Genomic DNA, 22,199 nt, shown 5'->3' with positions numbered 1-22,199 from the left:
TGCATAAGAATCTTGCTTTCATATTCTGATCTTTAGACATTAAAATGCAATATGATCAAAGATATATATATCCTTGATGTGTATATGTATAAAAGTATATAAGTGTATATATGTGTATATGTGTGTGTGTTTGTTTATATATGTATGTATATGTGTGTATACTGGAACATATTGTGGTCTTGATTAATTAATAAATTGATGTCAGACTGAAAGAATGGAATTAGGATCCTAAGACTGGAGTTAACATACAGGAAGATTGCAACAAGATACCAAGATATCAATAACAACAAAACTATCCAGTGATATAATGGGATGGTTTGCTTATCATCCAAAGGAGGATTTAAGCAGATGTTGAGTGACCAAATGGAGAGAACATCGTAGAGTGAACTCTAGAAATACGTGGATGGTTGAACTAAAAATGTCCCAGTTCCTCTTCAATCCTTAAAAACTAAGATATTCAATCCAGCTTCTCCTGGGATTTCCCTTCATCCAACATTCATCCCATTCATCATATAACCCTTTAAGAATTTTTTTTTCTAATTTATTCAATTAATTGATTGTTTCAATTATTATCCACATCTGGGTACTCCTGACTTTTCAGTCACAACGTTCATGACCTTCCTCTCAATCTTCACTTCATAAATGGCACTTAAGCTTCCATTCTTTCTTTTGCTGGCTTGTTAACATGTCTAATCAAATTAAGCTTCAGTTGGATGCCACCAACTTTTACTTAGTACTCTCATAACTAAAATGAATACTTTATTATTATATTCATTTTCAATTTCCAAGTATAGAGCTAATTTACTTACCATGGGCACTGGAAGAAAAGAACACTGCCTCAGCAGAATGCCTGGTTTGATAGATCTGCTGGACTAGTTTATTATATTGAATCACAAAGATATTATACCAAACAACGAAACAACAACAACAGAAGCATGTAATTGGGTTATACTGATCTTGAGAGAATGTTGTTTCAAAATCTCTCCCTTCAACTCATGCCTACACTTACCAACTCTCATGGCCAGGAAATTATTGTTTATATCTACCCTCAGTTTTTCACCCTGTGGTATAAAGTCATTTCCTTTTTCTTGATTTTCTGCAGCTGGATATCTCAATAGCAGAGTGATATTATTTTCCACAAAATGAGAAACAGAATAAGGTCATATCAACCATAGAGATCATGTGTAATACTGGTCATAATGATGGACTCCAAGAAGCATCATAAAACAGGTTGGCAGCTACACTTGCTTTGCTGAAAACACAATATTTTGAGAGCAATAACGTGTCAAGTTTGCCCAAATAAGAGATGTTAACAGCCACATATTTCCATGTATTGAATGGTAACAGTTGTAATGAAAGTGAAATACATTTTGTGCAGATCAATAACACTCCCTAAACAATTTACACACCATTTACTACTTCTCACTATAGTATGGCAAGTGGTTTTTGGTATTCATTCTAGAGATAGATACAATCCTAATGTACTAGTGAAAACTAAAATTGATTTTTTTTACTGCTCTAATGCAAGAGGATTACAAATGATTTCACTTTGCAAGTACGTGCAGCTTAATCTGATGTGTAGTATTTAGGACTGCTAAAATCTGCAATTACTTAAGTAACTTGGAATTTTTCTGAACAATTATGAATCACTGCATGGATATAAAGAGTATGTTACCTTATAAAAATTATCTTGATACAAAAATTACAACTTTATCTTTCCATTTATTTCAAGTACACATAAATAGCTCACATAGCTAAAGGAAGGATAGTTTTCTATTTTGATTATAAAAAAATAAAATTGTGATTTAAAAAACAAAAAAAGAAAGATAAGCCTCAAATAAGAGAAGTAAATAAATATCAAGATTCCTAGAGAAATAAATTCCTTTTCATTATCCCAAGGAATATGTTGACATTTACATTTTGGCCAGCTGAGGTTCAAATTAGATAGCTCCATAGGTAACAGAGACCCAGAGGCCCGTGTGGATCCGGAGGACAAAGATGAGAGTTCAATTATTTTCCCTGAATGGCTTATCCAGCTTTGGCCTCAGCATGGGGCAAGGTATTGGGAGGTTGATGCATGCAGCCATGAAATTACGCATTTAAGTCTATTTTCTTAATTAATTTAAGCATACTTCAGAAACATACATGCATTTAATCTGAAAATTCCCGTGGCCTGGTCACTGGATAGGATCAAGGCTCCCTAAGGTGAGAGAGTTGATCCTATTTTTCATGAGCTTTTAAAAGATGTCTCTTGATAGAGGAAAAAGAATGCTTGAAATTGTAAGACTTGGAGAAAAATCTACTCTTCTTTTCTTTAAGAGAAAAAATTTTTTTTAGAAAAATGATGTTGAAGAACTTGCTGTCAGCAACTGCTAGTTTGGCTGATAGTTAAGAGAGCATAAAAAAATCTGCAGGGGTACACATATTGTCCCTACTGTGTGACACACAAATCGCAGATGAAGAAGGCACGAGTAAGTGAACACAGAAGCGGAGCTCAGAAGAAAAAAAGACTACAGGTAGAATTAATGACATTTGTGTCAGATACTCTCTCTCAAGACTGTTTTTTTCTGGGGGGGGGGGGGGTGGGTATGGGAATGAGCCAGCTCCTGGGACAAAGGAATGGTTCATATGTGTTACCAGAGTCTCATAAAGCTATCATTTGCCTAGTAGCCCCCAGCTCCACCTCTAGCCACCCACAGGCTCACATGCCTTGATCAATGACCCTGAACATATATCCATGTCTAGGAAGCAGTTATTTTCTCTAAACCCGGAGCACACTGAGTCCTGCCCATCTTCTCTTTGTCTTTCATTTCTTTTTTTGATGAATACCCTTCAGAATTTGCACTGTATTGGAAAAAAAGGAACCCTTGCTCAGCTCATTTTTCTCCATGAGCATATGCTGTTTTATCATGATTTGCACAGTTATAGTTTTTCCTCTTTGGAAGGTTAGGCCACCTGCCCCCCAGGCTCCTACTGCACACAGCCGCAGTGCCCTACACTGTGGACAGATGCTGGGCTCACTTTCTAGTTAGAATTCGGTATTAGTGAAGTCAGAAAGAAACTACCTTTGCTAAATCAATACACAGCAGAGTTTTGTTTTGTTTTGTTTAAAGGCAGCCCCACATTGGAAGATCAGTGAAATTAAATAGCCAGCTTTACACTCACCCCGGAGGATGCAGAGTTCTAAAGAATAATAGCCATTTGGTCAGCAAAGAAAGAAACCTGCTTGGATATGAAGCTATCTGAGGTTTCTAAGCAAAGGCAGAATGGTTTAAAGACAGAGTAGAGAAATTTAAGAATTTAGCCAGTAAATATAAAATGGCTAAACTAGACTTTGCTGAAGCAGCTAATTTTTCCCAGATAAGACATCCTCATAGGTTTATTGTACATGGTCAAAAAACGGAAGCAAAATTCATCTGTGGATTATACAATGATTTTGCTAATTACTGATTTTTGTAAAATAGAGATTTAATTTCTGGTTTATCTTTTATTTACCATGGCCATGCTCTCTGATAGAATGAGATCACCATGTGATGACAATTACAGACATTGTTCCATGCAGCCCAGGAAAATTCCAGGGTTTAGATTTGATCATGCAGTATATTACACAGAAAGTAAATGTAGAGAGGTAAATACTCTGTATAAAGTATTTCAAAGGAACTTGTGGTTTCATATATTAATTTTAACATGAAATATCATTTCTAAAAGCAGACTCATCTTTCAGATTCCCAGGTTTAGCAGACAATGCTTCCTGCTTATTGATTAACAGTTTTCTAACTTCCTAATAAATCAGTGTGCTGTGCTGTCTCATGACCTAAATTCTCCACACTCAAATGGCAGGTAGTAAAATATATGTATCATGATTACCTATTGAATGCAGTCATAAAATAATATATGACAGTCTTTGAAATTTCAAGACAAACATGTAAAGATTAAGATGAATAACTGTCAATTAAAAAAATAATAAAGCTATATCTTCTTTGAACCAAAGGCAACAGATATAAAATCATGGTGGTACTTACCACGGTGAAGTTCATCACCTTCAATATCCAAATTGTCATGGCTAAGTTAACTATCATGGTAACCAACAGCAGAAGGACAAAGAAGTATAAGCACCTCTTTCGCCATCCATAAATTCCCACTGGGTAAAGTTGTGCATTCTCAGCCCTTGGCAGGTTATTTTGTTGTGTTGCTAGTATGTACTGTTCTCGTGTCATCTGAAAAAAGAAAGAAAAGAAAGAAAAGAAGTATTCAAAAATAAAACCAAAGATTTTTTTTAAATCAAAAGGCACAAGATATCTAAGAATAATGGTGAGTACTCACACAATTATTGATGAGTAATTAAAGTTAATTTATTTAATTAAAATTAATTGAAATGTTATAAAATCCCTCAAATCCTTATCACTAGTTTGCTTTTCAAAGCTATTTAACTACCTGTTACATCTCTAAGATGTGTATCATTTTCAGCGGGGTTTGTCCAATCCTAACATCGACCTTTGCTCTCAGGAGTCTGTGAAGATTCTCAGCAATACTTCCATTTGTCTAAAACCCAGTAACTGTATGCACAGCTATGCTACTCTTGGAATGAACTTCATCTGTTCTTCGGAGTAGACAGAGGCCAACTGTACCACAGATATTTTTGTGGCTTTAAAAATGCAGGATATAAGGAGCTCAGTATATATGTTTTAATAAAATGTCAGTGTGTTTGCAAAAACCTATGGAAAGAAAACTACTTTTATTTAGAATTATATAGATGTAACTATTTAATTAAAACATTTATTTAGAATGTTGTTATTTATTTTAGTTGTATTTCAATGAGTTATCAGTATAAAATTGATCTCTGAAAGAACAAACAGCATATTTACTATCCTGTAACATAATACAATGATATCAGCAGAAGTCAGTTTTGGAAAAGGGGAGATGGTATTCTATGGTAGTATATAAATTTAGGTTCTAAATTAGTTCTTTCAAAGAGCAAATGCATTATTTACTATCTGATTAAACCTAAAAATATGGATAAGAAATGTCAAAGCATATGTACTGGGTATACAATTTTCAGAATAATATATTCATTACCTGAAGGATGGAAACTTTAAATTTTATAAAATATGATTTTCTATAGAACAATAATTGTTCATTTTTTTTCTTTTTAGGTTCTTCTCAGATTTCTTGTGCATGCAATTAATAATTAATACACCAACAGAAATAATGCTGAATAAATTATACAACAATAAAAACAACATTAACAAAGAATTTAAATTACCTGTTAAGTAGTACAAAATATATAATGTGAGATTATTAATTTATGGTGTTAATTGACTTAATCCTACACTAAATAAAATGTTGAACTATATATTGAGAAATGCAAAATATCCAAGTTATTTGGCTTTCTCCCATTTTTCTTTTTATTTTAGAGCTATCACTTCAAATTGTATTAATGCACTGTTAAATATTATCTCTCCAATTTTTTATGAGTGACATATATTATATGTAATATAATAAAAATAGTTTCATATGTTAATTATAATTTAAAATGTATTAGAAGAGCTAATACTATTAGATGATTAAGAACAAATTCTTTCATAATATAAAAAATTACCTTTTTCTTTATTGTCATTGTTATTATTTAAATTAATATTTAATATTTTCTTGAAAGTAGCCAAAAAGCTTTAGACCTTAATTCCAATTTGGAGTGGAGATGTGTAACTTACTAACTGCTACAAAACGTAAAGTTATACAACAGGTGACAGAATACCACGGGAATTTACTTTGCCTGAAGATTCTGGTGGAGATTTTATAGTTCTGATAATGGTTATTATTACAAAGTGGAAAATACATTATAGGAAGACGATAAAGGGAACTCTAAGGACCACCACAATTAAAAGGAAGAAAAAGGAAGAGCCATGTTCTTGAAAAGAGGAAGAGTATGGATGTGAGAGTGGAGCAAAAGAGCCCAGAAACCTGATTATGTCCAGCTGACAAGGAAGAGACCTTCCCTGGGATAGCTGGTCTCTGAAGTCACAAGTAAAATGCTGTGACTATTCAGACCATGCATTGTCTTTAATCTCATATTAAAGCAAACTTCCTTTTTAGAATATTCTATTTCTACAAATTCTGTTTAGACATGAAGGTGAGATTAACATGCCTTAGAAAAGAAATGAGAACTTAGTATCTGAAATAAAACAAACACACATTACAAAGAAAATGGTCTTTCAACAACAGAATTGATTTTTTTTGGTAAAGCATCAGAAATTCAGTAAATATATCAAATGCCTCTAACAATTTGAAAAAGCAAATAGCATAACAAAAAGCCAAGAGAAAAATTTGTCAAGAAAACAAAAAATCTGTTATTTAATTAAAACTATTTTACCACCTCAAGAAATTCAATGATATTTTCTTAAACAAAGATGAGTTTAACATTATTACTTTATATACCTTGTTCATCACAAAATACTTCAGAATATCCAAGTTGCAAAAAGACAACAAGATTATAGAGGTTTTTTTTTTTAATTTCCTTCTTTCTTAAGTCTCACAGACCTGAGTGTTTTTCAAGATCACAAAAGCTTTCACAGTGGTTACAGTGCTCTCATAGTACTAGAGAAGAACGACAACATACAACTCTTAAGAGATTAAGCAAACTACCCTATATTTGAAACTTTTACAACCTTCGTCTGAAATGTTAAATGCTGACCCATTTTCAAGTATTAAACATATTCTGAAATATCTTGGTTCCCTTGGCATTATGAGAATTCCATAAATAAAATAGAAAATTGTTTAAGTGTTTATTGTCATTCTAAAGGAATGTAACAAACGTACACTTGCAGATATACTTATTTTCTCAGAAGAGCTAAGTAAACTTCCTGAAAGAGAAATGGCCAAGATTTCCTGAGAGAATATATCACTGTGCTGAGATGTCTCTCTGGTTAGTCCTCTCTACTTCCTTCTGAAATATAAATTCAACATTCTCAAAATTATTGCTTTGCAATTCTTCTGGTTTTCAAGGTTGTGACTACCCCTATTATTGGTTATTACTTAAAATAATTAGGACTTCCTTCATCTTAGTTTTGCAGTTCTATTTCATATGAGATTTTATGTTTAAAAGCATTCGTTAGAATCAAATAACTTCTAAAACACAGTTTTTCTTAGCTAAGGTTGAGGAAGTCTTCAGCCTTATTGGATCCAGATGTTTATCAGCATTCACATTAAGATAAATGCATTTACTTGTATCCTCTTGTAATTCAGGGAAGGGTTGATTTAATTCTGGACTTTGCACTTTCTAGACCTTGTGAACTTTTCAACATTCTTCTCCAAAGGTATGGAAAATCTGGTTTTCAGAAAGGGTTATTTTGTTCAGTAAATTTAATAACCTAGTGTGTAAATACTAGAAGAAAATGAATTAATCATTCATTAATCACTAATGACCTAAACATGATTCATCCCTAATAATCTAGCTCTGGAGAATTCTGGTAAAGTCTACCGAGCTGGATGGAATGGGAGAAAAATTAACTAAAGCATCAGAGTCCATTGGCTACTACTCCCCTGCCTCACAGAAGGGGACAACTGTACAAAATACTAAAGCCAAGGTAATGTTATAAATATTCCAATCTACCTGGCATCATTATTTAGGTATTTTGTATAAATACTCAGAGCAAGGCACAGTATTTGAGACTCTAGTCTTCATTCAATAAAATATGTTTTTAGTGACAACTATGTGCAGGTAGAGTTCAAGTTCGCTGCACTCATGAATTTCACATAGTTATGGAAAACACAATAAACCAATAACGTATAAATTTATGTGTATATAGAAAATAACATATCAAATAGTAATATGTTCTGAAGATGATAAATACAATATAATGGATTCATGATATAAGCAATAAAATATTAATAGTGATAGATGCTATGAAGATAACAGGCGTGGTGATATAATGGGGGCATGGGAAACTACTCTGAAAGTGGTAGAAAGAGAATGCCTCACAAAGGAAGTGACACCTAAGATGAAATTAAAATGATGGAAATCTTCTATGAAGAAAGTTAAAGGAGATCTTTGAAGATGTATCTGAAGGCTGAATTAGAGTGGGCTAAATAGAAAATGAAAACTGAGGAAGCGGAGAGAGTATAGACATTTTTTAAGGCGTAGAGAAGAGCAAAGGAATGAGATTTCAGATGAGAATATGAAGTCAGATGTTGGAGTATTAACTCAGGGACCAGTGTGATTTATCTGAAGGATATGAGAGAGAAAATGGAAAAGCAATGAGGTTACTTAATATGGGACCAATAGTCGAGATGAAATCTGGGATACAGAGACGAGTTATGCATTCTCAGAGGTGTGGTGGCCAAGGAACTAGTGACAATGACAGAAGATCAGCCAGGCAGCTGGGCTTTACAAGGTGGGAATAAAGTAGACAGGTTATAATGATCATAATCCAATGAGAAGAGTTCTTGGTCTTAGTCATGCACTAGTATTCCGACTCACATCAGCATATGCAGAACTGAAGGTAGCTGCACCGTGGTTAGAGTTTGCAGGCGCCTGGCTCTGGGACGTGTGACACTGAGACTCGGCTGCTCCACAGCCCACTTAGTCAGAGGCTCCATCACTACAAACTTGCTCCATTTGGATTTCACTGTATGAGACCTAGAATGCTCATGGGTACAAGTACCATCTCCTCCTTTCCATCCCCACAGTCTTTCCTCTCTTTAAGTAAGGTTTTATTATTTATTTTCTAAAATTGGGCGTAGAGAAAGGAGGGCATTTGTGAATATAACTAGACGTGGCATCTCTCTAGATAGACAGGAAAGGCTAAAGAAAATTCGACATGTCTTAATATTTGTGAGACTAGAAGAAGAAAAGAAGAGGTTAAAAGAGATTACAATGTCTGAGATAATTGTTTTACATTGCCATGGCTAAAGGGTAAAAATAAAAGCTATTAATGGAATGCTCTGTTTTATGTTTTGTAAGGAAGAAATATTGTCTGAAAGGATGATCAAGTGACCTGCTCACGTTTGTATCCTTATGATCCTAAGAGAGAGGGGGTTTAAACAACTTAAATATGGCAGTGAGAACTGAGAAGTACGGAAGTGAATTGTAAGTTATCACTTCTTTAAATCTGAGTTTTACCAAGAATAGAAAAAGGACTCTCGGACTTTGCCCAAAAGCATGAAGACATTAGAAAGTTAGTTCAAGCCCAGGTATTAAGAACCTGTTTTCTCCAGTCCAGATTTTACCACTAAATTGTCAATCTGATGATAAAGGTGTAAAGAGAACCCAATTTTATATTTCAAGTCATATAACTGATGTAATTGTTTTAAAATACCACATTTAACACTATTATAATACTACTCACATCAATATATACTCTGGCTATAACACAGAGATGTAAGCACACAGACTGGAAGGAAATAGCAGATTATTTGTTTAACTCACTATTTCATTCCTTAAAATTAAAATATAAATTAAGAATCTCAGTTTTGCTCAGACCTGTTCCCTGTGTTCCCTGTTATGGGAAATATGAATATAAAAGAGAAGCATGTGTCTCCTGGAAAGTAAGCTAGATCATTTGGGAAATTGCTTTTAATTTCTGATTACAGAGCTAGCACTTGGCACATTCAAGTAGCAATATGCAACAGCCTTGTGACCATAAAAATTGAAACTCAGTTCCAACCCCCCTGAACTTCCTCACTGGGAATAGCTTAGATTCCAGGAGAAGTGGTAAATCATGTTGGTGTCGCTGCTCATTAAGTGTTGATCATGTTAGATTTAACACTGCAATTGTCTGTTATTTGTTCAGACAAGGAATGGGCACAGCAAGCTAAGTGCAGTCTCAGATTTATGTGCCAGGCTGTAACCCCAGTCTGGCCATTCTATTCTGTACATCCTAGGGCAAGCCACTTAGCCTTCCTCCGCCCCAATGCCCTCTGCTCTCAAACGAACATTCCACTGACTTATATAAGCGCAACGTGGGAGGAGAAAAGTAGAATGCTAAAGTTCCCCTTTCCTTTTGAACAGTAAAAATACTCATTTAAAAAACTGATCTTCCACCTTTTAGCTAGTGGTCCCCTCCTTCAGTGCCGTATAAGTATTTATATTGGAATTCATTTTAAAAGACATGCTGGAAATATCATTTTAAAAACCAGATGCTTGAAGTGTCCAAATTATATGGCATTAACTTTACACAGCAGAAAGGCATTTTGTTTTCTGTTCCCAGAAAATGAGTCTCTAAACAGCTACTAATGTTGAGAGAGACTGAAAACAATAAAGTCCACTTACCATGGCAATTGAAACTTCTCCCTATCTGGGATACTTAATTCTCAAAGGCACATTCCAAGAAGACGGCAGTTAAAAATTTCTATTTAAGAAAAATGTCCATTTGCAATGAAATTTTTTCCTTGTTGGTTTATGGAAAATGCTGTAGACAGATTTTACAGCCTGGAAAAGTAGCAGCCTAGCAACTGAGTTTCAAGAATGATGAAAGATATCTCAGTCAAATGGAGCTACCTCTTGAGATGAAATAGAAGAGGACTCTAGCCAAGGCTGACAGTAAAAAAGAAACCTGAATAGACATTAAAAGGGCAACACATTCCCAAATGAATAAAAATTTTAGAAAAATGTGGACATTTACAGAGAATGACCCAGTTATCATTCTGAGCTTATTTTGCATACTTCATGTACTCTAAAATGAAGCACTTTTACATAGAAAATACTTTTCCAGTATTTAATTGGATGAAAACTCCATCACAGTTTTTGGCATTTATTCAGTCACAGACTTAGATTTAGGTTCCTAACAATAAAGTCACTCAATTCTCAGACCCCCTCATGTGTTATTAACAGAAAAACTTAGCCATTAAAGTGATTTTGAAGGAGGCTGGGAAATCTTTTGCCCACTCAGAGTTGTATCATCACCAAGAGATGAGACAACATAGGTATGGGACTTCCCTGGTGGCTCAGTGGTTAAGAATCCACCTGCCAATGCAGGGGACATGGGTTCTATCCCTGTCCGGGAATGTCCCACATGCCGCAGAGCAACTAAGCCTGTGCACCGCAACTACTGAGCCTGTGCTTTAGAGCCCACGAGCCACAACTACTGAGCCCGCGTGCCACAACTACTGAAGCCCATCTGCCTAGAGCCCGTGCTCTATAAGAGAAGCCACCACAATGAGAAGCCCGTGCGCCGCAACGAAGAGTAGCCCCTGCTCACTGCAACTAGAGAAAGCCCTGGCGCAGCAACGAAGACCCAATGCAGCCAAGGATAAATAAATTAATTAATTAATTTTAAAAAACAAAAAACAACACAGGTGGTTGTGAGCATCATTCACAAGACTGCAAGCATGAGAAGCCCGTAGGAAAGCGCTGCTACACATGCACAGCAGGAGGAAAGGGAAAAATCTTTAAGGAAACACAAATTTGCCAGAAACATGGCTGGAGAGCTTAACTGGGCAACCAGAAAGCCCATAATATTTAAAGCAATAAGGATCAACAGGAAAACATGTTTAAAGGACAATAGTAAGAAAGAGAATAGGAGAAAGAGTAAGGCTTATTGGCTTTTTTTCTAACAGCAAGCAGAAAAACTTCAAGAGAACAAGAAAGATAGAGTATGGCTTCCACAGTCTTGATGATTAATTGGAAAGCACCACTGGTTGTGAAAAATCTTGCAAACAAATTTCAAAATACTTATTCTATTGAAAGTCACTTTTTTCCCACTTTCACAAACTTAGTTACATTTTACTACATTAACTTAAATTATTTATAGTATAGTCAAATTTGGGCTTTTTTTGGTTTTGTTCTGTTTTTTGGTAAAATTCTCTAATGTGTAATGAGCTCTTAAGAAATGTGCTCTGCTTGAGGTTAAGCTCAGTTTTGGAGATGAGGAAAAGAGGAGATTCATGGAGAATATGTTTTAATTTAGAATGTACTGCTTTAAATGAATTAAACAAAGATGACTTTGTAAAGATACACATGATCTCATCAAAACAAAGTTTTTATCCCCAGCATAACTAAATGTTCACTACCTGTATGAAGACAAAGCCACTGGGCCAATAATTAGATTTCAAATCTCCTGAATTTTTGTTCTAAAGTTGGGGGAAAAGATAGGGTCCATTTTTGTTAGTGGCAGAGAGGAAATGCAGACTAGTTCAGCATCTGATGCCATGAAGGAAGGGTGTAGAAAGAAGCCTGAATAGTCATCATGAAGTGGGACCTGTGTGGACAGACATCTCCATCAGTGCTGGAGAGATGCCGCCTGAGGGTTGGCCCTGATCCTCCGACTCTCCTTCTGTGGAATCTTAGTAGGGGCCATTCGGGAGAGCACGGGCTAGGAGAAGAGGTGAATGCTTCGTCCATCATTACCCATACTAACCTTGGTCAGGCACACCTAGATGGTGAGTATAACCTGTCTGTCCACTAGAGGTGAAAATTGGAAAGAGAAATGGACTGATGGCGCTCTGATTTTAGTTTATACACCACAAATCAGGCTCTTTTCAGTGCTGGTATTAGAAAACTAAATAAGATTAACTGGTTATTCTTCTCAGCTGAGGAGCTTTGGTGATGATGTATGTGTTGTATTCCTTTTCTTTTCAGTTGTTTTATTGTTGTTTCTTGTCTTAGCTGAGGAAGGGTAGCAGAATAGGCCACCCCAAAGTATGCCACTTTGGCACATTGATTCTTTTGAGCTACTGGCACTTGAAAAAACAGCAAACACAGGGAGAGGATTTCTCTGAACTCCCCTTCTCTGCCTATAGATGGACTTAGCACAAGGAACTCTATTGTCATAAATCCCCTCCCCAGGAGTTGCATCAACCAGGGCAAATGGACTCGTGTCACCGGAGACTAGAAATGACACTACACCCAGACCCACTTTGTCACAAACTATTCACACCTCCCATCTATTCTTCTAAGGGCTCATTCATCTTTCCTAAATGTCATTTACTCTCCCCTAAGAGACTTACATTTCCTTCTTCTTTCCCTATTAAGGTGGTATTTAAGCCTGAATTCTAAACCACTTCTTTGAATTACTCATTTTCCCCTGGGCATCTCTCGGGCATGCAGGAGGGATACATTTTAATAAAATTCTGTTTGTTTTTTCTCCTGTTAATCTGTTTTTTATTGTAAGATTCTCAGCCAAGAATGCATAAGGGTAGAGGGGAAATTATTTTTCCTGCTTTACACTCACAATAAATGCCTTTGCTTAGAATTCTTTTATAGTCACCCTAGCACCAAACACAGAGCTAGATATGCTATCAATGATAAATTGAGATTAATACCCACTTTTACTGAATACCTGCTCCATGCTAGGCATTCTACTGGTACCTTTATTGTTGATTCAGCTGAAATCAAATTGATTTTTATATTAACTCAGAAAAGGGGGCACTGTAGGAATCATAAAGATGCCATTTAGTATATTACTATTACATCCATGGCCTTCATTAAATAACTCAACAAATATTTGTTGAATATATTTAGAAAGCATAGACTTCAGGCAATTGGAAACATATTTAGGGAACATGGTGAGAGTGAATGGAATTATATGAGATTCAAAATAATATACAATTGTGGACATATTTTTTCCATTTGTGAATTGGAAAGCTGTAGCTTTTTCACGTCCTTAATGGATCAGATGATATCTCAGGGATGGTAGTGGGGTCCTCTTGAGACAATGATACTTAAAAATATATCTCTAATTTGAACTTCAAATATAATCCCCAGTTCTGAATCTCCAGCACTCTAAATTCGGAAGCTTCTGAATCCAATTAAGTATATACAATTGAGCTATTTATTCATCCCAGTGTCTCTGATTCTATTGATAATAGCACAATATTTTAAGTCACTGTACTTAAAAAACAAAGAATTTTATTGATGCTAAGATCCTATGTCTCTTTTTTGGGAGGTGGGGAGCATATAGCTCCATCTTTCTTTATTTTTCATATTTTCCACATATATCTGTTTGTATCAGTCCTTATTGTCAGCATTCTGTTTTAGGATTTACCATAGCAAGATTATTTTAAAGTTTTCTGACTTCTGACTTATTTCTTGCCTCTATTGCTTAGTCTCAACACATATTCCCAAAGCATAAATACCATGATGTTTATTCATATATTAAATAAAAGTCAGTTTAGCACTTTCTACTCACAAGGCATCTTTCTAGAAGCTACAGACGCAGCACTGAAGATGACAAACAAAAATTCAGTTGTCACAGGTCCCCCCCCACCCAGGAGTTTCATCAACCAGGGAAGGTTAAGTCTTGCCATGGGAGAGGAGACTAGAAGGTGACACCACACCCAGACACACTTTGTCCAAACTATCACACCTCCCATCTATTCTTCTAAGGGCCCGTTCACCTTCCCTAAAAATCTTTACTCTCCCCTAAGAGGCCTACTTTCCCCTCCCCTTTCCCTATTAAGATGGCATTTAAGCCTAAATTCTAAGCCACTTCTTTGGGTTACTTATTTTTCTCTGCTATCTCTCAGGTATACACGAGGGATACATGTTAATAATCTGTTTGGTTCTCTCTTGTTAATCTGTCCGTTATTACTAGAGCCTCAGCCAAGAACTAAGAAGTGTAGACAGAAAATTATTTTTTACTCCCTTACACTATGAACACTGGTCCACGGGGCAGGAAACCAGCTGGCTGCACACAGCTGGTTGTTGTGCTCCCGTATGACCTGCCCTGTGCTTTCTCTGTGTGGTAAACAAAGCTTTCTGAAAAGCTTACATAGAGGCCAGACTCCATATTCTCCCACTTGTTTTCTTATTGCATTATACAAAATTATATATGTTTAATAATTTTATTCTCTCCAAAGATCTGGAGAGCTGTATTCCAGGCCACAATACTTAATTTAGGCTTCTACCTGATGGTCTGAAAAGGCCATGTCCATATTATAAATTGGTGACCTTTGTAAATTGCATTTAGCTAGTTTAAAAGTACCCATCTGGGCTTCCCTGGTGGCGCAGTGGTTGAGAGTCCGCCTGCCGATGCAGGGGACACGGGTTCGTGCCCCGATCCCGGAAGATCCCACATGCCGCGGAGCGGCTGGGCCCGCGAGCCATGGCCGCGGAGCCTGTGTGTCCGGAGCCTGTGCTCCGCAACGGGAGAGGCCACAGCAGTGAGAGGCCCGCGTACAGCAAAAAAAAAAAAAAAAAAAAAAAGTACCCATCTTACAGGCAAGAAACTGCACAGAAAATTCGACTAGAAGAATATAAAAGAAATGTTTAAAAGCATGTCAATTGCTAGTTCTAAGAATAACTGAAAATATCAGTAGCCAAGGTGAACCTTGAGATATTTGTGTGTGTGTATATATATGTGTGTGTGTGTATACATGTATGTATAATTTATATTTATATATAAATACATTTATATTATTTATTTATAGTACATAGTATACTTTAGAAAAGGTAGGTTGGAATGAATAGGAAAAGAAACAATAATAAAAATCACTGGTTTAAAACACTTAAAAAATCTAATTTAAAAGAGCTAAAATCCACATATTTTAATTCATTTGAATCATTGTATGGATTTAATGATGAATTACAAAGTATTCATTCACTACATTATTTTCATGATACAGTATTAAGGTGAAATTACAATAATGCATGGTCTAGTGCCATGTGCAGAATTTTGCATTTTAACAGTACTTCAGTGCTCCCTATCACATGTGTTTATGCCCAGCTTGTGTTTGGTCATATTCCTAAACTAGAAAGCTAAATGTTTCCATGTAATCTGAAAATAAAGCAAAATGAGTTAGTTTACTTTAAATAATACCCACCCAAATTACTTTCTATTAAGAAATGAAAAAGAATCCTTTTCAGTGAAAAAAGAACCACATTTTAACACTGAATGATCCTTCATTTGAGGGAAAGAAAGGGAACTAACAATAATAATAGTAACAGGAAAATGATCTCATTGAGATTGTCACATGCTAGATAGTAATGTCCACCAAGTGTTACTCATTTACTCCTAACGACCAGAGCCGGACCCCACGCTGCCTATGGCCTAAGTACTCAGCCAGCCCTTGACCTAGGTTATCTCATGTATTCATCAACACCACTCTATAGAAGTTGACTATTGCAAGTCTCATTTTAGTACCTAATAATCTACAGACCCTGAAATTAACATACTTAAAATCCCACAAACCAGTAGGAAATTGATTTTTGGATTCAGGTGTAGAGATTGATATGGGAGTTATTGTTGATGTTTTGGTTTCTTAAATTATGTCACACTACTCACCCAACAAATATTTACTGAACACCTACTCCATGCAAAGCATTTAAAATACATTTACATAGGGCCTCCCTGGTGGCGCAAGTGGTTGAGAGTCCGCCTGCCGATGCAGGGGATACGGGTTCGTGCCCCGGTCTGGGAGGATCCCATGTGCCGCGGAGCGGCTGGGCCCGTGAGCCATGGCCGCTGAGCCTGCGCGTCCGGAGCCTGTGCTCCGCAACGGGGGAGGCCACAACAGTGAGAGGCCCGCATACCGCAAAAAAAAAAAAAAAAAAATACATTTACATATACACCAGACCATCTCTAGTATCCATAAACAAATAGGCAAATGAATGTAATCTGTGCTTCCTCCACTGTGAGATTCTGTACTACTGGGGGTAAGAAAACTGTGAAAAGTGTAATCACTTCAGACAGTAAATAAGCATGACATTAAACATCTTTGATTCACCTAAAGAGAAATCTATTCTCTTTTACATTTGCTTCCAAGCTTTCTTAGCACATCATGTGGCAAGTCGTTCTTATGCTAGTAAGCAAATTACTAATTTCTAGCCCTTCCCCTCAGAAGAAGAGCTGTTGAGGAAGTTTTCAATCAAACAGTATGTCTCTAGGTAGGATATAATAAATTTGTTTTGTTTTTGTTGCATTTATCTTTCCTGTTACCTTACAGCAGGTGAAACTGGCTGTATCTTTCCAGTTATCTTTTAGTATGCTGTCTTTTGGCAAGACAGGTTTCCAGTTTACCGTACTGGTCTAAAATTTCCAAAAATAGCTTTATTTACATAGAGGTATATGTGTTGTATAAATATGGGGGAAATCATAAGGTTTGTAGAAAGTGACTAATGTTTGGAAAGCAGTTTTTACCGCCCTCCTCTCCATGTGTGAACTTGGACACGATATTTGTGCTCTATGTACCTTCCCTGTAAAATGAGAGTGATGAAAATCTGCCTAGGGTTTGTTTTAAGCACGTATTGAAAATATATAGACAAATGTAAAGTGAAAAACAGGATGAGAAAAAAATGGTGAGAGGTTAAATTTGTCTACTGCTACTCCATGAAGCAAGTCTATCCTGAGCTGAGCCTTCTAAAAGGAAAAGAAAACTGAAATTTGTAATCAGAGCAAGAAAAGGGAAGACCCGGGTACTGCCTAACAAGGGGAGCCTTGTAGGGGAGTGGAATGAGGGAATATATAGTAGGGGTAAGAGTTAACTGTAAGGTGGCTAAGGTAATTCTTAGGAATGGAACATTTATTATTCACCTACACCTAAGAAAAATGGCCAAATTGAGATTGAATTAAATTCTAAGAACTTATTTTATGTCCCTGAGATGGGTTCCGGGAAGCAGTCTTCTGAAAACAGTGACCTGAAGGCACTTGCTTAAAGCCATAGGCATGCTCTCACGCACCTGTTCTTTACAATCTTTTTTACATAACAGATCAGAGAGCAATAGGCCGCAGATCAGTGCAATGACCTTGGACAGAATCCAACGTCAGTGGAAGAAGTTTCGTGCTCTAAACACCACCTGGGTGGATGCATACACCAAGAGTGCGGTGGCTGCTCAGCAAGTAATCCATCGTTCCCTAAATCTGAGTTTAGTGACACAAATAAAAGAGTGTTGCAACCTTCTTAATGTAAGGAGGGATGCGAAAGGTGGAAAATGATGAATGATTCACGCTCGTTAGATGACCCACCAGAGCGTTCTTGTAGAGTCATCGCCGAGAAAGCACGCTATGAAACCAATAAGGTTTAACATACTTTAGATTTACTGTATTAAAAATCTTTAAGTAATGCTTCAAAAAATAAAGTTTCAAATCTAAATGGTGCATTTATTTATAGATTAAGATTTCTAACTGCCAAAACAGATATTTAAATGAGGACTGGATTACTAAATTAATACTAAAAGCCTATAAACCATGCTAAGTGCATTTGTGAAATAGTCATTAACTGAATACATATGCCTATTGTGCTACATGGACTCAGTAACCACTCAATAAAAATAGATAAATATACAAAAAACAACTTACCACTATTTTTCTGCTATCATATAGAAACATCTTAGATATTTCAATTTTTACCTGATCTTATCTTTGATATTATCAAATTAACTTTACAACTATTTCATGTACTTTCAAACAAGAAAGAAATAAAACGTTCTTAATGATATATTGGAATGATATTCAACATTCAACATTCTAATCTGCTCACAATAATGAAATATATACATGTTTTTATCTGAATTTCATGAATTGGGTAAAATTTTGTGTCCTTTCTAGCCAATAGGCCATGTTTTACTGATTGAACATATTCTGTTCACTTATTTATTTCCAGGGACAAACCATGCCTGACTCATTAAAATAATGAATAGTCACTGAAAAAATGTGGAAAAGAGTGAAAGAGTGTGATTTTTAAAATTTCAGCTTTATTGATTTATAATTGATGTAAAATTGTAAGATATTTAGAGTGTTCATCATAGCGATTTGATATATGTGTACTTTGTGAAAGGATTTCCTCCCATCTAGTTAATTAACATATCCGTCACTTCACATACCTATCTTTTTTGTGTGATAATATTTAAGATCTATTCTCTTAGGAAATTTCAACTATACAATACAATACAATGTTATCAACTAATAGCCACTGTTTTATGTGAGCTCCTCAGACCTTATTCATCTTATAGCTGAAAGTTTCTAACACGTTTACCAGCCTCTCTGTATTTCCCCTACCTTCAGCCCCTGGCAACCACTTTTCTCCTTTCTGTTTCTATTATTGAGTAAGTTTTACTTTTCTGTTTCTATTTGCAGCATAATGAGATTGATATGAACTGCAATAATGTACTCTCTACAGTACACAAGGGATCCGGGAAATTATGACAGACTTTCACAGTCCTTGTATACCTTTCCTTTCCTATACTTCACCTTGAACTCTGAAACCTATTTTATTAAATTTGTGTGGAACTTGGGGGAACAATATACATTTTGGAAATATACACGCAGATTTGGTGATAGAGAGATGGCAAAGGTTTGACGACAAATAGAACCATTTATTGACACTAGTTGACTCACACAGGTGTCAAGCTCCCCCTAGCCACCACCTGTATGCACACTTTCCCCAGTCCATACCTAGGCCTCCACAGCCCACCCCAGGAAGGGGGGCATTCCCATGTCCACCAGTTTTCAACAGAACAGCCAGATCCAGGGGATGGGCTCTCCTCTGCCTCCCCTTCTTCCAGCTACCTCACAGGCTTGGGCACTGGCTACAGGTAGTGTCACATTTTCTCTGCCCATGTGACTGAATAACCAATCAGAAGTATAATTCTAGAATTTCACTGCAACCGAGATTATATATTATCACTGCTCTCAAAAGTAGTTTGGGAGATTTAGAAAAAGTAAATATAATTTAATTAGAGTTAACATTAATATGTATAAGTGTTTAAATGTTTGATAAATTCTAGTAGACACAGTGAGGGCCATTTTAGTAAATTCAGCAGTGAATGAGGAGGTGACTTCTAATTTCAGCAAATATCTTCAAAAAGATTGATGAAGAAAAGGGAATAAAATTTGGATTCATTAGCCCGTAAAAGAAAAATCCTGTTCTGTAAGGGTCTAGCATATTCATTAAGACTTTATCTCTATGTGTACAAACAGAATATGCAAAACTTAATTCTTACTAAATAATATCTCATTTGTGAATTTATCACTGTTTAATTAATTTTATTGTTGAAAATTTGTGGGGATTTTATGGATTTTTTTCTTACTCTGTTTATTTTAGGATCTACAAAGGGCACATGCTCTACATTTTGGAAAAGTTATCTAGATTTGTAATATCCACAGTGACATAATTTTTTGCCTTTATCCCTACCTCTAGCAATATCATCATTTACACATAGCAAGCTCACATAAAATGTTTAAGTAATTAATTTCTGTTTGCTCCCCAGAAACAGGAAGAGCAAGGGAAGTATTTAGAACTTAGGCCGCCAGCTCGTCATTTTTTATTTATACACTATTAGCTAAAATGTCAACAACCAATGTTACCAAAGTGTCTCAAGTGTGGAGTGGTTTACTAAATGAGCTGCCCATGAAAATACGAAGGAGTGAATGTATTAAGTATGTTTAAGTATTTAGAAAATAAAAAGCAAAATTGACCTGCGTGTAAATGAACAGATGTATAAACAGAGACCCGAATCAGAAGCGCATGTTCTCATTCTTCCCTCCTTACCCCATGCTGAGCCAACAATGCAGTCCCTCTGCCCTTAACACTCTTTCTAATCAGGCACTGTGCCTTGCACACTTATTTTTTAAAATCAAATAATGCAGTATCAAGATCTTACACTGGGTATATACTGAATTAATCCACTGCTTCTTTACATTATTAAGATTAGTTAAACCTTTGGGAAATTGTATCAAGTATGGCACTATGAGAATACACAATTTTCTGAGAACATTGGATTTCTAACAATCACTTATTTGCAACCTTTATATCCTATATAATCAGTTGTGTTAAGCTGTCCCAATTTGCTGTTTCGAGGCAGCTTAATTAATGAGCCTTCTGGGCAAAGGAAATCAGCGGAGACTTATGGAGTGGCTAGAGAGTGGTATATGGAAATGTAAAAAAATGTGGATTTTGTGTGTATACACATAATCATTTTTTCTCTTGGTTTTCTTTTGTATATCTAGTTTAAGTACAATTCTGCATCTAGATAGACAAACAGACTAAAAAAATCCGTGTAAGTTCCCTTGAGTCTGAGCAGATGTTATATATGCCAGAGAGTGATATGGTTTAAGATGAATATTTTTGTTCCATTGAGCACTCTGGTTGTCTACTGAAGTGATTTAAGGGGCAGTTAACCACGAGTGGTTTTGAAGTACTCTGGGTCTGTTGGGTTGAAGATTTACTCACGCATAGCCTGTTTTACTGTTTCCCAACAGAAAGACAGTGTGGAGAAAGGGTCCTGGAGAAGGATAGAGTTGATTAAAAAAAAAAAAATCACAAATACAGAATACTCAGTAAGCTGTGGAAGGGAAAGGCAAGAACAGCCAGACTGTAATGTGGGTAAGGATTAGAAAAAGAATGTCCAGGGCCACAATTTTCAAAAATAAAATTATGATCCCATCCATCAAAATACTTTAGAGTATCAGTACTAAAACAGGTCATAAAATTAAGGGCTAATTTCTATTATGATTTTTCACTCATTGGAACAAGTTTCAAGAAAACCATTTTGAAAGTTTAAAAAAATAATAATACTTTAAATGGAAGGGTCTTTATGACAGAAACCTTCAAAAATACTAAAAGTTAATGTAGAAATAAGAGGTTATAAGCTTATTCAGTGTATTATCATTCTTGTACTAATTATCTGAAGAAAACTTTAATGGAAATATTTAGAGGATAATGGTAGTATAAATAAATAAATAAATAAAGTGACAAAGAAGTAAATAGTAGTAGAAATAAAACATATTTATACAGAGAAAACATTAAGAAATTAAGTAGTACAAATTGATTTCTCAGAAATGAGTTACATTTATCAATAAATGGACTAGAATAAAATAGAAGTTTAAAAATTTTGAAAAAAATTCTTGGTAAATAATTATCTTTATGGTTCGCACAAACCAAAAAATGGTTTAAACAATCTGTGGGAGATGTTTAACATAGGGATGGCAAATTGGTTATATCATAAGTGCCCATTCTGATCAATCTGTAGTAGCTGCTTGGAGAGATGGATGGAGGGAACTTCTCCCATACTCTGGGGGCAGGAGTGCAATGAATGATTATGGTGCAGGAGGCTGACTCAGTCCAGCACATTTGCTCATATTTACCATCCTTTCTCTCTTTCAGAGTAGAAGGTAATCAAACATTAACACTACAATTTCAAAAGTAAATGCCTTTTTTGAGATTCATATCTACTGCACCACACAGACACATGTACCTGTGAGATATTCTCCTAAAATAGTAAAATTCCAAGGTTAGGGAATGAGTTGTCTCATACATTTGTTACTGTT

General features: G+C 35.7%; 1 protein-coding gene across 3 annotated transcripts in view; it reads right to left on the bottom strand.

The window, feature by feature from the left end:
- SGCZ (sarcoglycan zeta) overlaps positions 1 to 4,217 on the bottom strand; it is a 323,269-nt gene extending 319,052 nt beyond the window's left edge. For all 3 annotated transcript variants that reach the window (XM_060085994.1, XM_060085997.1, XM_060085996.1), the window contains exon 1: positions 4,023 to 4,217. In XM_060085994.1, coding sequence (XP_059941977.1) covers positions 4,023 to 4,217 — 195 coding nt within the window. The remainder of the gene's footprint in view (positions 1 to 4,022) is intronic.
- Positions 4,218 to 22,199: the final 17,982 nt, after the last annotated feature.

This window comes from Mesoplodon densirostris, chromosome 20 (assembly GCF_025265405.1).
Source record: "Mesoplodon densirostris isolate mMesDen1 chromosome 20, mMesDen1 primary haplotype, whole genome shotgun sequence".
Taxonomy (NCBI): Eukaryota; Metazoa; Chordata; class Mammalia; order Artiodactyla; family Ziphiidae; genus Mesoplodon; species Mesoplodon densirostris.
The sequence above is the reverse complement of the archived record's forward strand: the minus strand, read 5'-3'. Positions and strand labels throughout refer to the sequence as shown.